The sequence below is a fragment of the Megalobrama amblycephala genome, linkage group LG16, assembly GCF_018812025.1.
Source record: "Megalobrama amblycephala isolate DHTTF-2021 linkage group LG16, ASM1881202v1, whole genome shotgun sequence".
Taxonomy (NCBI): Eukaryota; Metazoa; Chordata; class Actinopteri; order Cypriniformes; family Xenocyprididae; genus Megalobrama; species Megalobrama amblycephala.
In genome coordinates, this window is record NC_063059.1 from 38,081,520 (window position 1) to 38,097,359 (window position 15,840).

The window sequence follows — 15,840 nt, forward strand, 5'->3', positions numbered from 1 at the left end:
TGTTTATATGTAATTAAAAGCCTAAATTCAATCTGTTCATCAAATAAAGCGATAATTTGGACTAAACCGCTTCAGATGGATTAGTATTACGATTTCTTGATGAACTTTTTGAGGCAACAAAGTGGTAGTTGCATGGACTGTCAACGAATTAAAAAGATCTTCATTTGTTTTCCAAAGATGAAAGAAAGTCTTATGGGTTTTGAGCGAAATGAAGTTGAGTAAATGTCACAATTGCAGTTTTATCCTACTTGTTGCTTACTTTACAATAAAATAACAGTCAATTACATTGTAAGTGTATGTGCCAGCATTGTGGTTCCCATTCAGTCGGTCTGTCTGACATACATCTCCATTCAGGGAACGAGGGTTACCTTTGTAACCGAGACGTTTCATCAGTTTTATATTAATTTGGTTTGCCATAATATCCTAATTTGTGTTCATAAGTATTAAACTATCATATATTTAGACTAGATATTTTTAATATTTTGAATTCTCTTGTTAAAGCAACTTTTCTGCACTCAGCCTACAAGAAATGAAAATGCGCTAATCACAAAAAATAAAATTGCAATGTACATAATTAGATGGGACTGTCGACAAGTGTTAGTGAAAGAGAGGGATTGTGAAGAAAAAGATGCAATGAGTTGAAGCATATTATCAAGAATAAAAAAAAAATTGTATAAGATGATGATGAATGAAACTGGGGAGGAGAGAAGAAACATAATTATCCCTAACAGTGACATTTCATTCTGCCATAGATTAAGGCAAATAAGAGCCTGTGACAATAATAAATACACATCACACAGTGTTGACAGAGAAAAGAGTAAGTTGGACCTCTCTTGTGCTTAATGACATCTAGACATGTGCTGCTATTTGTAGATGTGCCGCAAAGACGCACTGCAAAACAGCAAAACGCATTCGATTGCAAACCAGTCACTCAAACCAAGTGGTGTAAATGCTTCTGGTTGTTCAAACCACATATGTACATATTACTTCTCCCAAAGCTACAAAAAATAAAGGTGTGAAAGCGTGTTACACTGGCATCCAGATACCACAGCACTACTGTAACATATCTCCACAGATGTGGCCTGCCACAGATAAGTATCTCTTCAGTAAGCAGAAATGCAAACTGACTCAAATGAAACAAAGTTTGGTGTCACATCTTGAAGCTCACCACAAATTTATCTCAATTAAAAGTGCTGAGCGCTATATTCTCTCGCCAGTGCCAATGCCACTCTCTACCCTGTTGTTGTCTTTAATCTTAATCCTTTTTATGTTACTTTTTGTGATGGGCCTCAGTTGCATTTGCATACATCACTGGCATTGAAAAACTGATTTTTAATCATTTTGCGGAGACATGTTTTCAAGTAGACTGGGTTTTTAAACCTGCTCCTGGAGGACCCCCAGCACTGCACGTTTCATATGTCCCTCATCTGTCACATCTGATTTACCTCATCAGCTCATTAGTGGAGACTACAAGACCTGAACTGGATATGTCCGATAAGGGACACAGTAAGCCCACATAGGGGCCTCAAAAGGCAAACGTCTTGGGCCTTGCGTGCATGGGCTAACCCACATAGGGCCCACGTGGGTTGAGTGTGGATTTGCGCTCACTCACACTTTCCCACAGAAGACCCACCTATAACCACAGTGGGCCTACTTGGTACCCCATTAGACCTAATCAGACCTCATCAAACTGTTAAAAATACATACAAAACATTAAACCAGTAGACATTAAAAAAACGGAGTCATCTGTTAGCTGGTAGCATGTTTTAGCACATTGTTAACATTTTACTGTCATGTTTTAATATGTTGCTAGCATGTTTTTGCACATTTATAGCATTTTTTTAACACATTAGCATGTTTCTACGTTTTAACAAATAAATAGTTTCTAACATGTTTTAACCATTTGCTAAAATATTTTAGCACGTTGCTAGCATATTTTAAAAGACAGCTAGCATCTTTTAACACTTTGTTTGCATGTTTTAGCATGTTTTGACACTTTACTGACATGTTTTAGTACATTGTTAAAATGTTCATAACATGTTTTAACATGTTGCTAGCATGTTTAGCACACTGATAGCATTTTAGCATGTTTCTGCATGTTTTAACATATTACTAGTATGTTTCTAACATGTTTTAACACTTTACTAGCTTTGTGGCATATTTTAGCACACTGATCACATGTTCCTAGCATGTTTTAGCAAAGGGGAAGGAAATCTCCAAACAACTACTTCATCTTGAAAATGAGTTAAAATTCACTTTCAATGTATAAAGTAAGGTTGTCTTGTTGTTTTACAGTTTAGCAGAATGCAAACAAGTAAAAAAAAAAAAAGGTAAAGTTTTTAAGTTTTAAGTGATTTCTCAAAAGTACAGTAATGATTTAAAAACATTAAAAACTTTGGAGTTGTCAATATATCACAATAAATAATCATAATTCATTTTATATTTTCTTTGTACTTAGATATTTTTTAAAATTGCTTTCACACTAATAGTACTTAAACCTACTCATATAGGCCTTTTATGAGAAATGGAGCCATAGTTTCAGAAACTGTGCGTAAAGATTTTTACAAAACTGTAATCATAACAAATCAAAACATTTGTAATAAAAAAAATTACAGGTTTTACCTGTGACTCACGCAGGAGAATAAAACAAAACAAAAATCTTGATTAGATTTTCAAAATGTTATTGGGCTTTATGTATCTGCAAGGAAGCTTAAAAAAAATTATTTATTTTAGAATTTATTAGAATATTTGAAAATGAAAATTATTTTTTGGTGGTACAGTTGCAAGTGTTTTTACACACACCAGTAGAGGTGTGCAATAGAAACACACATATACAGTTCAGTGAAAAAAAAAAAAATGCAACTAAAGCACATAATCTTATGACAACATTTAGGGTGTTAACAATGTCCTTTCTTAATGCAGAATACAAATACAATATTGTCCATTCCCGACATCAGTATCAACATTTTCTTAGTAACATCATAGACATTGGTACTGAATTGATACTTGCATAGTATGGCTTTTACCTCATATGCCAATGTATTTCAAAGTCAGTGCATTTCCTTTAATTGAAAACCGTTTTTACTTGAAGTATAGCGCCGTTGACAGGTTCCACTTCCACTTTCACTCTTATCACTCATTATAGCTTAGAGATTTGAAGCAACAAACAACATGGTAAGTCACATTAAAGGCTCATAACACACAAGCAGTGTTAGTAGTAGAGTAGTAGGTTTTTGTCATGATGAAATTTTTTATCTATGCACATTGTGTTTATGAATGTATTTTGTTTTCCTGTGTGTCTGTGTGCTGTTTTGTGATTTCAGAAGTTCACTGTGTTTCTGAGTGGACTCCTGCTGCTCTTTCTGCTTTTCGACTGGACAGAAGGTGATGAAGATGACACTGTGGACATCAGTACTCTCACCCGTATTATTAACTTCTTCGAGCAGAAGTAAGTCTGTCTCCAGTGTCTATGAAAAAGTAAAAGCTCAAAGATTGCATTGAAAGTTAGCAATGAGGAAGAGGGCTTTTCAAGCTGTCATTCTAAACGGTGCTTTTTAGAAGCAGTTTAGCACTGCTTTTTATTCAGGGTTATGACCATTGTGATGTTAAACTTGTACAGTGTGAAATGTTGCTGCGTTAGCAGTGTCCGAAATCGAATACTTCCTTACTTTATGTTACCCTGGATCACAAAACAAGTCATAAGGTTCAGTTTTTTGAAATTGAGATTTATACATAATCTGAAATCTAAATAAATAATCTTTCCATTGATGTACGGTTGTTAGGATAGGACAATATTTGGCAGAGATACGACTATTTTAAAATCTGTATACATATACATATAATATGCAAGAAACAGTATGCCAAAAGTTTATGTCCAAATATAGTAATCAAAAAACAGTATAGGCAAAAAGTCCCCAGACGACCCATTATTTCTGCTGAGATTCTAAAATGTGCATTTGATGGACACTTTACTATCCCATGAGGCCATGGAGTTGAAGCGACACAACTGATGCTGGTAGGTCACTTGACAGTAACAACATGGCGAATGTAGTACAACCAAATTTGATACTAGCCACATCAGTACTATTTAAAACCATTTTAATGGTCGTGTAAATTCAAATTCAAATGTTGTACCTACTCAGTATGTGATTTCAGACACAGCGCTCGAGCTGTATGTGTTATAGCAAAGGTGACACAAAAAAAAGTCACGAACTGAACAAAAAAGAACTTACAAAAAAAGGAAAATAAAAAGATACATAAAGGAATAAACCTATAACAAAAATTAATTCCCTCTCAAAGATATTAAATTGGAACAAAATGTTTAGTTAAAGCTGCAGTCCACGATTTTTCCTCTTTGTCGCCATCTCTGTTTGAAACATGCGATTGCAGTCATATGCGGAACAGTTATCTGTACGTGCGTTGTGCCTCGGCACAGCTCGTCAGCGCGGATGAATCTAATGCTTGCTGTCAGTCACCGCACCGGTGTGGATACTGAACTTCAGAATCACAGATTCTACATCTTGAAAGTATGACCAATATAAGAATTTTCACTGAACAAGTAAGTAACATGTCTGTTACTTTTGTTCTGACCAACTGAGCGGAAAAGCATCAGGCCTACAATAAATCACGCAGCCAATGATGATTAAATCTAACGATCGCTTAGCTCTGATCATGCCAAACCGTGCAAATTATTATTACTGTTATATTGTTCTCAAATTGTTAATGTTAACAACATCAGCATTGCGTGACTGTGTATTTAGTGTGTATTAGCGTTACCTGTAGATTTCAATTTCTGTAGTCACTCCACAGTCCAAAGTCTTTTGCTTTTTGACTACGGGTGAATCTCCAGTTGTCACTGATGATTGTCATTTGGATCTTTCTGGATTACAATCCGCCATCAAATGATAAGTATAATTATTTCATATATGTGCCGCTACCAGCAGCATCCTCACATGATATAACTGACTAGCCTCTAGACGGGACTCCTTCCTTTCTGTTTACGGACGTGGCGTAATGACACACAGACGAACTGCTGCATGCTTGAATTTCCCGCGGAAATCCTCCATGTCGCTCTTATTATAAAACATTATTACAAGCTTACCGTTTTGAATCGAGACAAGAAAATTAGATAGTTTTGAACACTGGCTGGTTATGTACTTGCTCAAAAATTGATTTTGGATAATTTTTAACCAAAAAAAGTTGCGGACTGCAGCTTTAATTTAACGTCTGTGTAACAAAAGTTCACTGAAGGCGAGCCTTGTGAGAACCCAAGTGCAGTTTTAATAGTATCCAAAACATGAACAAAAAACAAAGATGTGGCTTGACTAAAGACAGACACTCACCAACAGCAGGTTACACTAACAAAGCTAGACAAGATAACAATGAAACATGAGACTAGTGAGCTAACAAGACACACCTGAGAACAATGAGACAAAGAACCAATGACAGAACAGAACTGAGAAACCACATGACTAAGTCAACCAGTGAGAACATAGGTGTGTTCGACATCAGCTGCGGCTGGATGTAACCGATCGGCGAGAGTATCCGCGTGCAGTCAGGGAGGAGCTGAAAACAGAGACGTGAAGTCGGACACTTTCTGCTTCTCGTAGTGACGCTCACGCTGCGTTTGCATACTTTATGCATACTTTATTTCACTTCACAGCTGAAGTGAAATAAATGCAATATTTGACTAATACACTGATGTTTCAGAGACATTTTCATTCAATACTTCATGTACTGCTTACAGCGTCTGTTTTTACAAGAATAAAGTAGTGGGGTCTACGTTTTTTATCAGTTTTATTTTGATAAACATGACACAATACAACATCATGACTACATGAAAAGAGCTTTGATCGTTGTCATGCGACGAATCCGGCCAATTGTGGAACAGCTGTGTCGTCATCAGAGTTCATGCAGCTCCTCTTGAGAAACTGCGCTGGCTGACTCAGCCGGCTGCTCTCGAATCGCTCTTGCGGTACTTTGAAGCCATTCGTCACAGTCACATGGCGTCGACGCTGTCTTCTCAGTGTGTTCTGCACCGTTTGCTGAAGTTCGACATGTTGAATTGGCATCGGAGCTCGTCGGCCCGTCAGGCCATCTGATCATTCTGATTGGCTGTTCAGCAACTGCCACCTGCTGGTACAGGAAGGCATTTCATCTTACGCAGGTGCAGAACGGACGTGCTACTTGGCCATCGGCTGTCAAGCGTCGAGCACTTTTAGTTCAATTTTAGTTTTTTGCACATAATATAGCATAGACTACATAGATATTTTCACTATATTTGTTTTCATAGCATTCAATATGAACATTGTTTGTATACAACGTAAGGCATGATGTTTTATATAAATACAGAATTTTTACTTCAGTCGGCAATGTATAAATGATATATCTGGAAACAATGTGAAACACGGGACACGACTGACGTGAGTATAAGATGGAGCGGAACACGGAAAATGAAGTGCTTAAACCTGGGTCTTTAGAATGACCCAGGCCAGGGTTAACTATTTCATGTGTGAAAAGCCCTATTAATGAGGTAGTAGAGAAATGAGAAGTGATTGGTTAACTACTTATTGATAAATAATCATTAACCACCTTAAACAATTATTAACAGCTACAAGAGAGTCAACGGGGTATATGAACGTCAGTACGCTGCAGCCATCAATGTGCCAAAGGATCAGTGTCAACAGAACTTCAATCAGAAAAATGACTCAGGAGAATGCGGTGACTGTGAGAAATGCAATTAATGATGACTCAAACGCACTTTACCAAGGTTCAGAGCTCATCGCTGCAGGAACTAGGAAGGTTGTATATAAACAGAAGCAATACAACAGGCATTCAGAGTATCTCCTGCTGAATCCTGCTAACAACTCGCCCATGACCAGACTTTTGAACAGAAGAAATCACGGCTGTTCTGTTTTCTACACATTTAATTTGGATGCGACAGGCAGACACAGCATTATAGATGCTCTAAATAACTAGAACAGACATGGTGGAATTAAAGCTTTTGTCTTCAAGAAATTCTGGAAGTACGACGAAACAAACACTGAAATAGATCTTCAGGCTGAGTTTAAGCAGATTGTGGCTCATGTTCCTCTCTTCCGCTGTGTGAGTGAGAATCAGTGTTATGCTTGTAAAGGGGAAGGAAACACTCCCATAGACGCACACTGTCTGCCTCCAAAAGAGATCAGTAGTGAACTGTAACATTACAGGTCTTGTGATTCTGTATTAAGATCTATTCTCTTTTGTTTTAAAATTCAGTATGCATAGATTAACTAGTGAAATCCATTTAAAAATAATCTTGCTGTGGCAACCATTTTTGCAAAAATGATATAATGCTCTATTGCATTAGAAATGAACGTACCTCCTGACCCAACTGATAACGTTAATGTCATATAAAAATGTATATGCTGAAGAGTGCCAATAGATCAAGGATTAACTTTTTTGTCATAATTGTTCTAAAACATCATTTCTGCATGCTTTTCCTTCAGAGCTCCAGCATATGGGAGGTTACATTGAATAATATTGTACATTTTAGTCTCATGATGGGCAATTGCAGCCTATCACTTCTATCATTATGTCATTTTCTGTAGCTGATTCCTTTCTATAATACAATCTTTAAAAGGTAGTTTGGTCATAAGTAAATCACAAAGAGAAATTACTGTCATAATCCACTATAAATGAAACCTGTTGCATGCGGTTTTGTTGCTTGATGCACAAGTATGTGTTAAGGAAGGGTTATTTGTAGTGTTTCCCAAACACTTGTTTCCAAAAGCTCTGTTTCAGAAGAGATGACAGAGCCGGTCAGATAGACAGGACACATTCGTATCAGACTGTTCACTTCAAAATCACCTTTACACACTTCTGAACTAATGCATATTATTTTAGGTTACAAAATAAATTCTGTTGCACAGACATCAAGGCCAATTCTGTTGCTTCACTGTTACATATTATATTGACATATTATGTTACATATTATATTGTTACATATTATATTGACCAATATTATATATTTTGTTGACTTCTGTACTTACATTATCCCAGATGTTTCCAAGAATGTTTAAATCCAGAGAAATAAGCAATTTTAACCAGGACATGGACCATGTCCGTGCGTCGTCTATCAATATGTGTTTTTTTAGACAGGTGAGCAACTGTTTGGATACATTCATCGACAGAAAACTAATCATGTTATGTAGCTCAACACTGTAAGTCTTATTGTTTAAATCTTGTTTTCTTGATTTACCATGAATACCATGTTTTACCATGCCTGATATCAATGCTTCATATTACAGTAATGTTAATAATCTCATTCATGAACATGATTTCTGCCCGAGTCTCGTCCTGATTCTTTTCCACCAGCTCTAGATGTGAAGACAACACCTTGCAGCGACCTCTAGCGGCAAAAATTTACATAATGTACCTTCAAATTAGCTACAATTAACATTTTCTGTATCTTTCTGTATGAAGTCTTGAAACAATCCAGAAGTATTCCTTGTATATTTACTAGTCCAATAGTGTTGGACTTTTTGACGGACCACTGCAGGACTGCAGTAGAGACGACATTCATTATAACTGATATGGACTGAATTATATGCAAATGTCAAACAGTGTGTTGAACATTCACACAGCCTTCTCTGTTAAAGATTAAACCTAGTTTATTTGCAAATATTTGATCCCTGAATAAATATTCTCTCAGTCGGACGGGACCCAACACATCTTCTCTGAAGAGCACAGAAGCGTCTCCCTTCTTCTCTATAATTTGTCATGGTAAGCATTTTCATCATGGCTTTTTTGTTTTGTTACTTTTATTCTTTCATTTCTCAGGTTTGTCATTTTAACTTTAGGCGTCTGTGGCACTGAGGGTGTTCATCTTCTGCCTGCTTCATCTGTGTATTCAATGTGATCAGATGCCAGTGAACACCAATGTTCTTGCTAAAATTATCCAGTATTTTGATGACAAGTAAGTCAATATTTGCACATCAACAGTAAAAATAAGTGACATGTTTTAATGGTGAATGTGCATGTAGCAAAGTTAAAGGCTCAGGGGAAGGAGGAGGCGGGAACTGGTGATTGTTTAACATAAAACTTTAAAGCTGCAGTCTGTAACTTTTTTTGGTTAAAAATGATCCAGAATCAATTATTGAGCAAGTACATAACCAGCCAGTGTTCAAAACTATCTCCTTACATTCACAACTGTAAGCTTGTAATTATGTTTTTTTTAATTTGAGTGGTACTGGTAGGTTTCCGCGGGAAATACGAGTTTGCATCATTACATCACATCTGGCCGATTGTAATCAAGAAAGGTAAAAACGACCATCATAATAGACAACTGGTAAATCACCAGTAGTAAAAAGCAAAAGACTTCGGACTACAGCAAAAAAGGGAATGCGACCAGGCCCTTTGTGAAAACAAGAATAAATACCATCTGGGCTTTTGAAGGTGGCATGAACTCTGAAAGGGTTTAAAACGGATGCAGGGATTGCTTTTTTTCTGCTGGACAGGAAAGACATTTCAATAGTTCATTGGGTAGATAATGCTAATATAATACTAATATATGCTAATGTAACACTAAATCTTTTTTTGAAAACGTTTTGGTCAGAACAAAAGTGGCAGGCATGTTACTTGTTCAGATGACATTTTTTGGTGAAACGTATTATTTTGGACAAACTTGCAAGTCGTAGTATCTGTTGTGCAGTATCAGTGAATATCCACATCGGTGCGGTGACTTACAGCCCACACATACTCCTCAAAACATTAGATTCATCCGCGCTGAGGAGCCACGCTGATGCACAACCCACGTAAAGATGATAATTCCGCAAATAAGTGCAGTTGCAGGTTTCATACAGAGATGGCGACAAAGAGGCAAAACTTATGGTCTGCAGCTTTAATCCTAAAATAAACAAACACAAAATAAAAGTAAAGCGGCATTAACATAACATAACAAACATAAACAAAACACAACGTAAAGTCCAGACCTGGTCCTCTCTCTTCCTTCACTGTCATCACTCCTCCTTTTACCCTTCCGGAGCTCCTGCATGAGAGACTCGAGACCGGTGTGGCTCGTTAGCACTCGTGCCACCCGTTCCCACGGCTCTCGGCCCCGCCCTGCTTGCTAGTAATTTTGTCTTTGAAACAAGTCTTATGTTGTGTCCCAATTTGTCTACTATGCCCTAAAAGTAGGCTATGCACTGTTTTTGTGAAGAAAAAGTACATACTTTTGAGTGTGTAGCAGAAGAGTATGCAAGCTTTAGGATATACTACTTCATCATAAAGTCTGATTTATACTTCTGCGTCGGACCTACGCTGGATCCTCTGTGCCACAGGCTATGCGTCAGTTTTCATTTATTCTTCTGCGTCATTGTCCACGTCGACATGCAACACGTGGTTCTAGCAGACCAATCACAGCGCTTGCGGTTCGCTTAGAATTGATGCATGGCTACATTTTTGGAGAGGTGCATGTCAGGCTATTCTGTGGTCTACACATGCAACACACAGCCTACCCTGTAGCTACAGCATACACTCAACACTTATTTGCATCTTTAACGGATACTCTGACGCTTAGTTACGTGCAACCTATAACCATTTAGTAAACCATCCGGGTATCTTTGGAATACTCACTTTAACGCGATTTGGGACACACTAATTCTATTTTCGAATACTTTAGGACGGATAGTATGCAAATTGGGAAGCAGTGTTAGTTTTTGAAAACTGCAATGTTTGTGATTTTTGTCTTCTAGGTTACAGCCAACCAGCTATGACAGGCCTAATCAGTATTCTGTAGTCATCAGGGTCCCATATCAACAGTGTACAGAACATTTCAGTCTCGATTGGGTTTTCAGCATGGACGAAATGAAAAATGCCTTCAGTGATTTCAAGACTAATAGTAAGCGAAGGTTTTGTGAAGTCATCCAAGACTCAGTCAGTCTCAGAGCTGCGAAGCCGAGTTGGATCCAAATGACCAGTTCTTCTGGAGAAACACTGCATTCTGAATATGTTCTTGTTTATCCTATAGATGCCACAAAAACATCTCCCCTGGACAAAATTTTGAGAATGCCAAATGATGATCAATGTGTAGTTTTGTATACTTACAACTCACCTTGCATAGAAAAGTGCATTAATAATAAAGATGACACTATTTTGTATGGCCTTTCAAACTGGCTAAAAACACGGAGAACTGGGATTAAAGCTTTCATTTTCCAAGAGATGTGGCGCAGAAACTCGACTGGTGTGCCAGCGGATCAGCAACAGCAGTTTACAAAGATTAATAATCTAGTGCCTCTCTATCGGTGTGTGAAGGAAAATAATCAAATGAAATGTTATAAGTGTGGAGATGCTGGCAGTGAGATGTTACATGAAAATTGTGTTTCCTAAAAAGCATTTTATGTCAGTAATCATACTGTAATAAATGATTTTCGCTGAATGCCTTGCTCCTAAATAAAACTTGTTTTTCCATGTGGAGGCAATAATAACATGACTGTTCATAAATGATTCATCACTCGGAGTGTATCTGTGTTCATCCAAAGAGTTTTGAGTGATTATAATGGCACTGTACATAAAACAATTTATCAAGTCGACACTGAAAGAGACACAATAACAGCCCTAATCGTGTGAAATAACCTTGATGCTGCTTATATCAGCCAAAGGTTAAAAAACAGCTTCAGTGAAACACTGTATTGTTGCTCTTCATTGAAACTGAAGGTAAATAAAGAACTACAGGTAAATGATCATCTTTGTGGTTAGTCTTAATGTCATTCAAGTCTATAGTGAGAAAATATCCAGGAACTGACAAATGCATTCACTTAATCTCTCAACAGTTAACCAAATGTTTGCAATGTCAATTGACTAATCGAATTTGTAAATGATGAACTTACATTCGGGTCTTTATATGTGCTTCATTTCCTCGTGATCATCTGCACTATCAGAAGAGAAACAACTGTTCTACATCTCTGAAAATAAAAGCAAATTGTTCCTCATAATTCCAGCCGTCACAATGGTAAGTTTCAATTCAATAAGTAAACTTTCTTTTCTTTTCTACTTCTCCTGCATGAATTTAACTCAAGTTTTGTGCTGAAATGAGAGATGTTTTTCACTTCAGGCATCATTGAAGCGTCTCGTCGTCCTCTGCCTGCTTCATCTGTGTGTTCAAAGCATTCAAGCTGATGTGAACCCTGCCACCCTTGCTAAAATGATCCAGTATTTTGATGACAAGTAAGTCTGTTTGTACAGTAGTCAAATGAATTAAAATCAACATATTTAGTTTTCAATTACAATCCATGTACAAAGTGTTGAGTTGATTCATATAAAAAAACAAACAACAACAACAAAAAAAGAATATTTCTTGAAAACTGTGATAATGTCTTATGTCTTTCAGTGTCCAGCCTAAAACCAAGCCTGATGTTCAGTACGCAATAGCGATAACTGTCCCACAGGCTCAGTGTACACAAGAAGGATCTGATATCCAGACTGTGTTCAGCAGGGAGGATGCACAAAATGTGAGAAATATTCTCAACAACGGAGAGAAATGTGTGCTCTGCACTCCATCACAAAATGTCATTGCTGCACGACCAACTCAAAAACCAAGGGAACACGCTGAGCATTTTCTGCTCTATCCTATAGGTAATTCTCCAATGGACAAACTTCTAGCGCTGGCAGATCAGAATAGCTGTATAGTTTTCTATTCATATAACTCTCCTTGTGTGACGAGATGCATTCAGAGTGATGACAATATTTTGAATGGCCTTGAAAACTGGAAGAATATCCGAAAAGAGGCAATGAATGTTTTTGTCTTTGAGAAGATCTGGCAGAAGGACGAATGGAGGAAGGATATGGAAAAAGATCTCCTAAAGATTCATGCGCAAGTGCCTCTTTATCGGTGTGACATCAACAATAATGTGATGGAATGTCAGAATTGTGTGGAGAAAAACACTGGGAAGGTGATTCCCTTCTGTCTGCCTAAAAAGAAATCACTACTTTTCTATTTCCAGAAAACACTGTTGTCAATGATCAAACGTGTGTGGCGTGTTAATTATCTTTCATAAAGCTGTTTTACCCAGAAAACATTGGGCTATGAAAGCAGAATTCTTACTCGTCAAACACGAGTTATTAATTATTATTCTTGAACACCTGTTGTGTGCCTAATAAAATAATCATGCATGTGTCATTTGTCAATTGCCAATTCATTATGTAGACCCTGCAAACATTAGATTCTGCTCATGGATCATGCTTATCTAGTTTATTTGCAACTGAGTGTTCTTGTTCACTAAAAAACATTGGTGTAGGATTAACTTTGAAACTATTTTCACAAATAATTACAAAGAAATGGCAAGTAACACTCAGTTAAGGCCCGTTCACACCAAGAACGATAAATATAACGATAAATATATTTGCGTCCACACCAACGAACGATAACAGTCTGTTTATTCTAAACTCACGCGCTGTGGTTTCAATGTTTGCACAACATGTTTGTGCTGTTCTTGTTACACGGCTTTAACCAGCAGATGTCCTCAGCATGCTATGTTTCGAGTGAATAGTGTAATTGATCTAATCCAACTGTGAATTTAGCTGACAAAGTCCATATAGTGGAATAAAAACAACACAGTCTTTTTCACCGCAATTTCAAAGTTCAAAATTCTTGTTAATTTATCAAAACAATAAGTAATAAAAAAAGTTAACCATGTTCCTTTATAATCAAACTGACCCTTTTACACTGTTGACCCCTTAACCCACCCCTAAACCTACCTGTACCACCAAACCTGTCCCTATCCTTACCCGTATCACACCTCTATAGCGGTAAGAGTGTTTTGCAGTAGAACATGAACATAATAAGTGCATTGTACCTAGCCATTTGACGCAAGTACATAAGACACCTAATATAAAGTGTGACCAGTCATTCTTGTATTGTTCAATATTCTGTTGCTACCAAACACCTTTTTGCATTTGTACATTTATAAATAAAGAGGTGCATTAGATAATATTGTAGTTTAATGACATTTTTAAGCATTTATATTTACATTGAATAATGATCTGTTAATCAATATGTATGTTTAATAAATTCATTAGCATTAGTAAACATTAACAAGTATATTATCTCATATTTCTGGCTATGTGAAATATATATATATATATATATATATATTAACAAATGATCTGATCTGTTAAGCATTCTATAATGTTTGTTCATGATGTATTAATTAAAGTTATTACAAAGTGTTACCCTTGGAGGAATTATTAATTGTTCTATTTCTTATTGGCCATTTTGAGAAAGTCCAACAAATACTGTACATGGTGAGACACACAAAGATGCTCAGACATTATTAAAGGAGTCAGTGATGAAACTGTGAAGCATTTTAATTGGTGTTTTCATGGTGTTGAAGAAGAGGGCTGGTTGAGCATCAGAATAAAAACAGTCTACTTCCTCTTCCTCATCACTCCTGCTTCACTGCAGACTCACACAGCATCTCTGAACATCCTGTGTCCAACTGCCCTGCGTATATATATTATATTATTATATTTTACTTCAAAAATATAAAATATAAAATATGCCCTGCGTCATATTTTACTTCAACTTCAGCACCTGACTATGCCTCCAAATGAGATTTGAATCTGCCATTTCTCAATATTTCAGTGATAATAATAATAATTTTATCAATACATTTGAGCTGCTGCTGTTGCAGAAGTAGGTTTTATATTATATTTAAAACTTTTGCAAATAAAATGAGAAAGATCTAAGATTTTTACACAACCACCCTATAGTGATGAAAATCCACCCACTCCTTTTTTTTTTTTAATCCCTATAAATCATAAGCAGTGTCTCAGAACAAGCCGTTTCCAGATCCCTGGCAGTGTGACATCACATTAGCCACAGGCCCCACCCACGAATGTTGACAGACACTGCCATTTTAACATAGAACCACCTTGAGCGAGTTCACAGCAAGTTGTACACAGTCCACCATTGCGGCACTGGCGGCAATTTCTTCAAAGCATTTTAGGTGTTCTGTAGCTGGATTTATTAATCCACATAGCTCTCTCCATTTACTCCCTAAATCTGAGCCGCTGCAGATGAGGTGAATTAATTTTGTTTTCCAAGAAAATGCTCCCTCAATTCTATCGAAATTTGTTTATGTCTGCGCGAATCATTTCACACCGGACTGCTTTGTGAACGAATGTCAATACAAAGGGACAATAAAGGTTGTGCTAAAATTGTGCTACTCAAGGATGTATAAGTACAAACTGTTCGTGATTCAGCTTACAGTCTCCTGAGTGATACTGGATACGGCAGTAATAAAGGTGAGAGCACTTTATCACAGTTCATCAGAGTTGATTTACGGATATAAAGTTTACCAGTTTATTAAGCACCCTAGTGAAAAAAAAGTATACTAAGTATACTTGCAGCAAGACTAATTATTAGTATATTTCAAGTGTGTTAATGATTAGTTCATTTAAAGTGTGCTATTTTGAAACAACTAATTTTGTACTAAGTATATTTAAGTTGAAATTAAGTAGTATTACAATACAACTTTAAGTATATTTAGTATACTTATGTGTGCTAAATTGGAACAACTTCAAGTATACTTAGTACACTTTAAGTATATGTCTGTGTAGGAATTAATTACATGCTTAATTAGTGATATTAAAGTGTACTTAAGTTGGGTTATAAGTATACTTTATTTGTGTTAAAAGTATATTTTTTGTTATAATATACGTTGTATTATAAGTATACTTTATTTCTGTTATAAGTATACTTTTATTTGTGTTATAAGTATACTTTATTTCTGTTATGAGTACACTTTGTGTTATAAGTACACTTTATCTGTGATTTAAGTACATTACAAAATAATTACGAGT

At 36.5% G+C, this 15,840-nt stretch overlaps 2 protein-coding genes and 1 long non-coding RNA gene across 5 annotated transcripts in view; all 3 read left to right on the forward strand.

Moving 5' to 3' along the window:
• Window positions 1-15,840, forward strand: part of LOC125248560 (NACHT, LRR and PYD domains-containing protein 12-like) — a 1,264,817-nt gene that overhangs the window by 640,818 nt on the left and 608,159 nt on the right. The window lies entirely within an intron of this gene.
• LOC125248722 lies at window positions 2,916-8,219 on the forward strand. The gene is made up of 3 exons (XR_007180343.1): window positions 2,916-3,174; window positions 3,324-3,448; window positions 6,611-8,219. It is a non-coding gene; the product is annotated as an uncharacterized LOC125248722 (long non-coding RNA).
• Window positions 8,306-13,153, forward strand: LOC125248688. Of its 3 annotated transcripts, none has more exons than XM_048160808.1 (3): window positions 8,306-8,763; window positions 8,841-8,956; window positions 10,734-11,984. In XM_048160808.1, the coding sequence occupies exons 1-3, from the start codon at window positions 8,761-8,763 to the stop codon at window positions 11,365-11,367; spliced, it is 753 nt and encodes a 250-aa protein (XP_048016765.1). In that variant the 5' UTR covers window positions 8,306-8,760; the 3' UTR covers window positions 11,368-11,984. The 3 variants fall into 3 exon arrangements, with proteins under 3 accessions (XP_048016765.1, XP_048016762.1, XP_048016764.1); XM_048160805.1 differs by lacking the exon at window positions 10,734-11,984 and adding an exon at window positions 12,368-13,153 and having other exon boundaries at window positions 8,347-8,763; XM_048160807.1 differs by lacking the exons at window positions 8,306-8,763; window positions 8,841-8,956 and adding exons at window positions 12,092-12,204; window positions 12,368-13,153 and having other exon boundaries at window positions 11,838-11,989.

Coding starts and splice junctions, on each gene's coding strand:
- LOC125248688 (XM_048160805.1), top strand. Junction 8,957..12,367: donor ATCCAGTATTTTGATGACAA/GTAAGTCAATAT, acceptor TATGTCTTTCAG/TGTCCAGCCTAAAACCAAGC.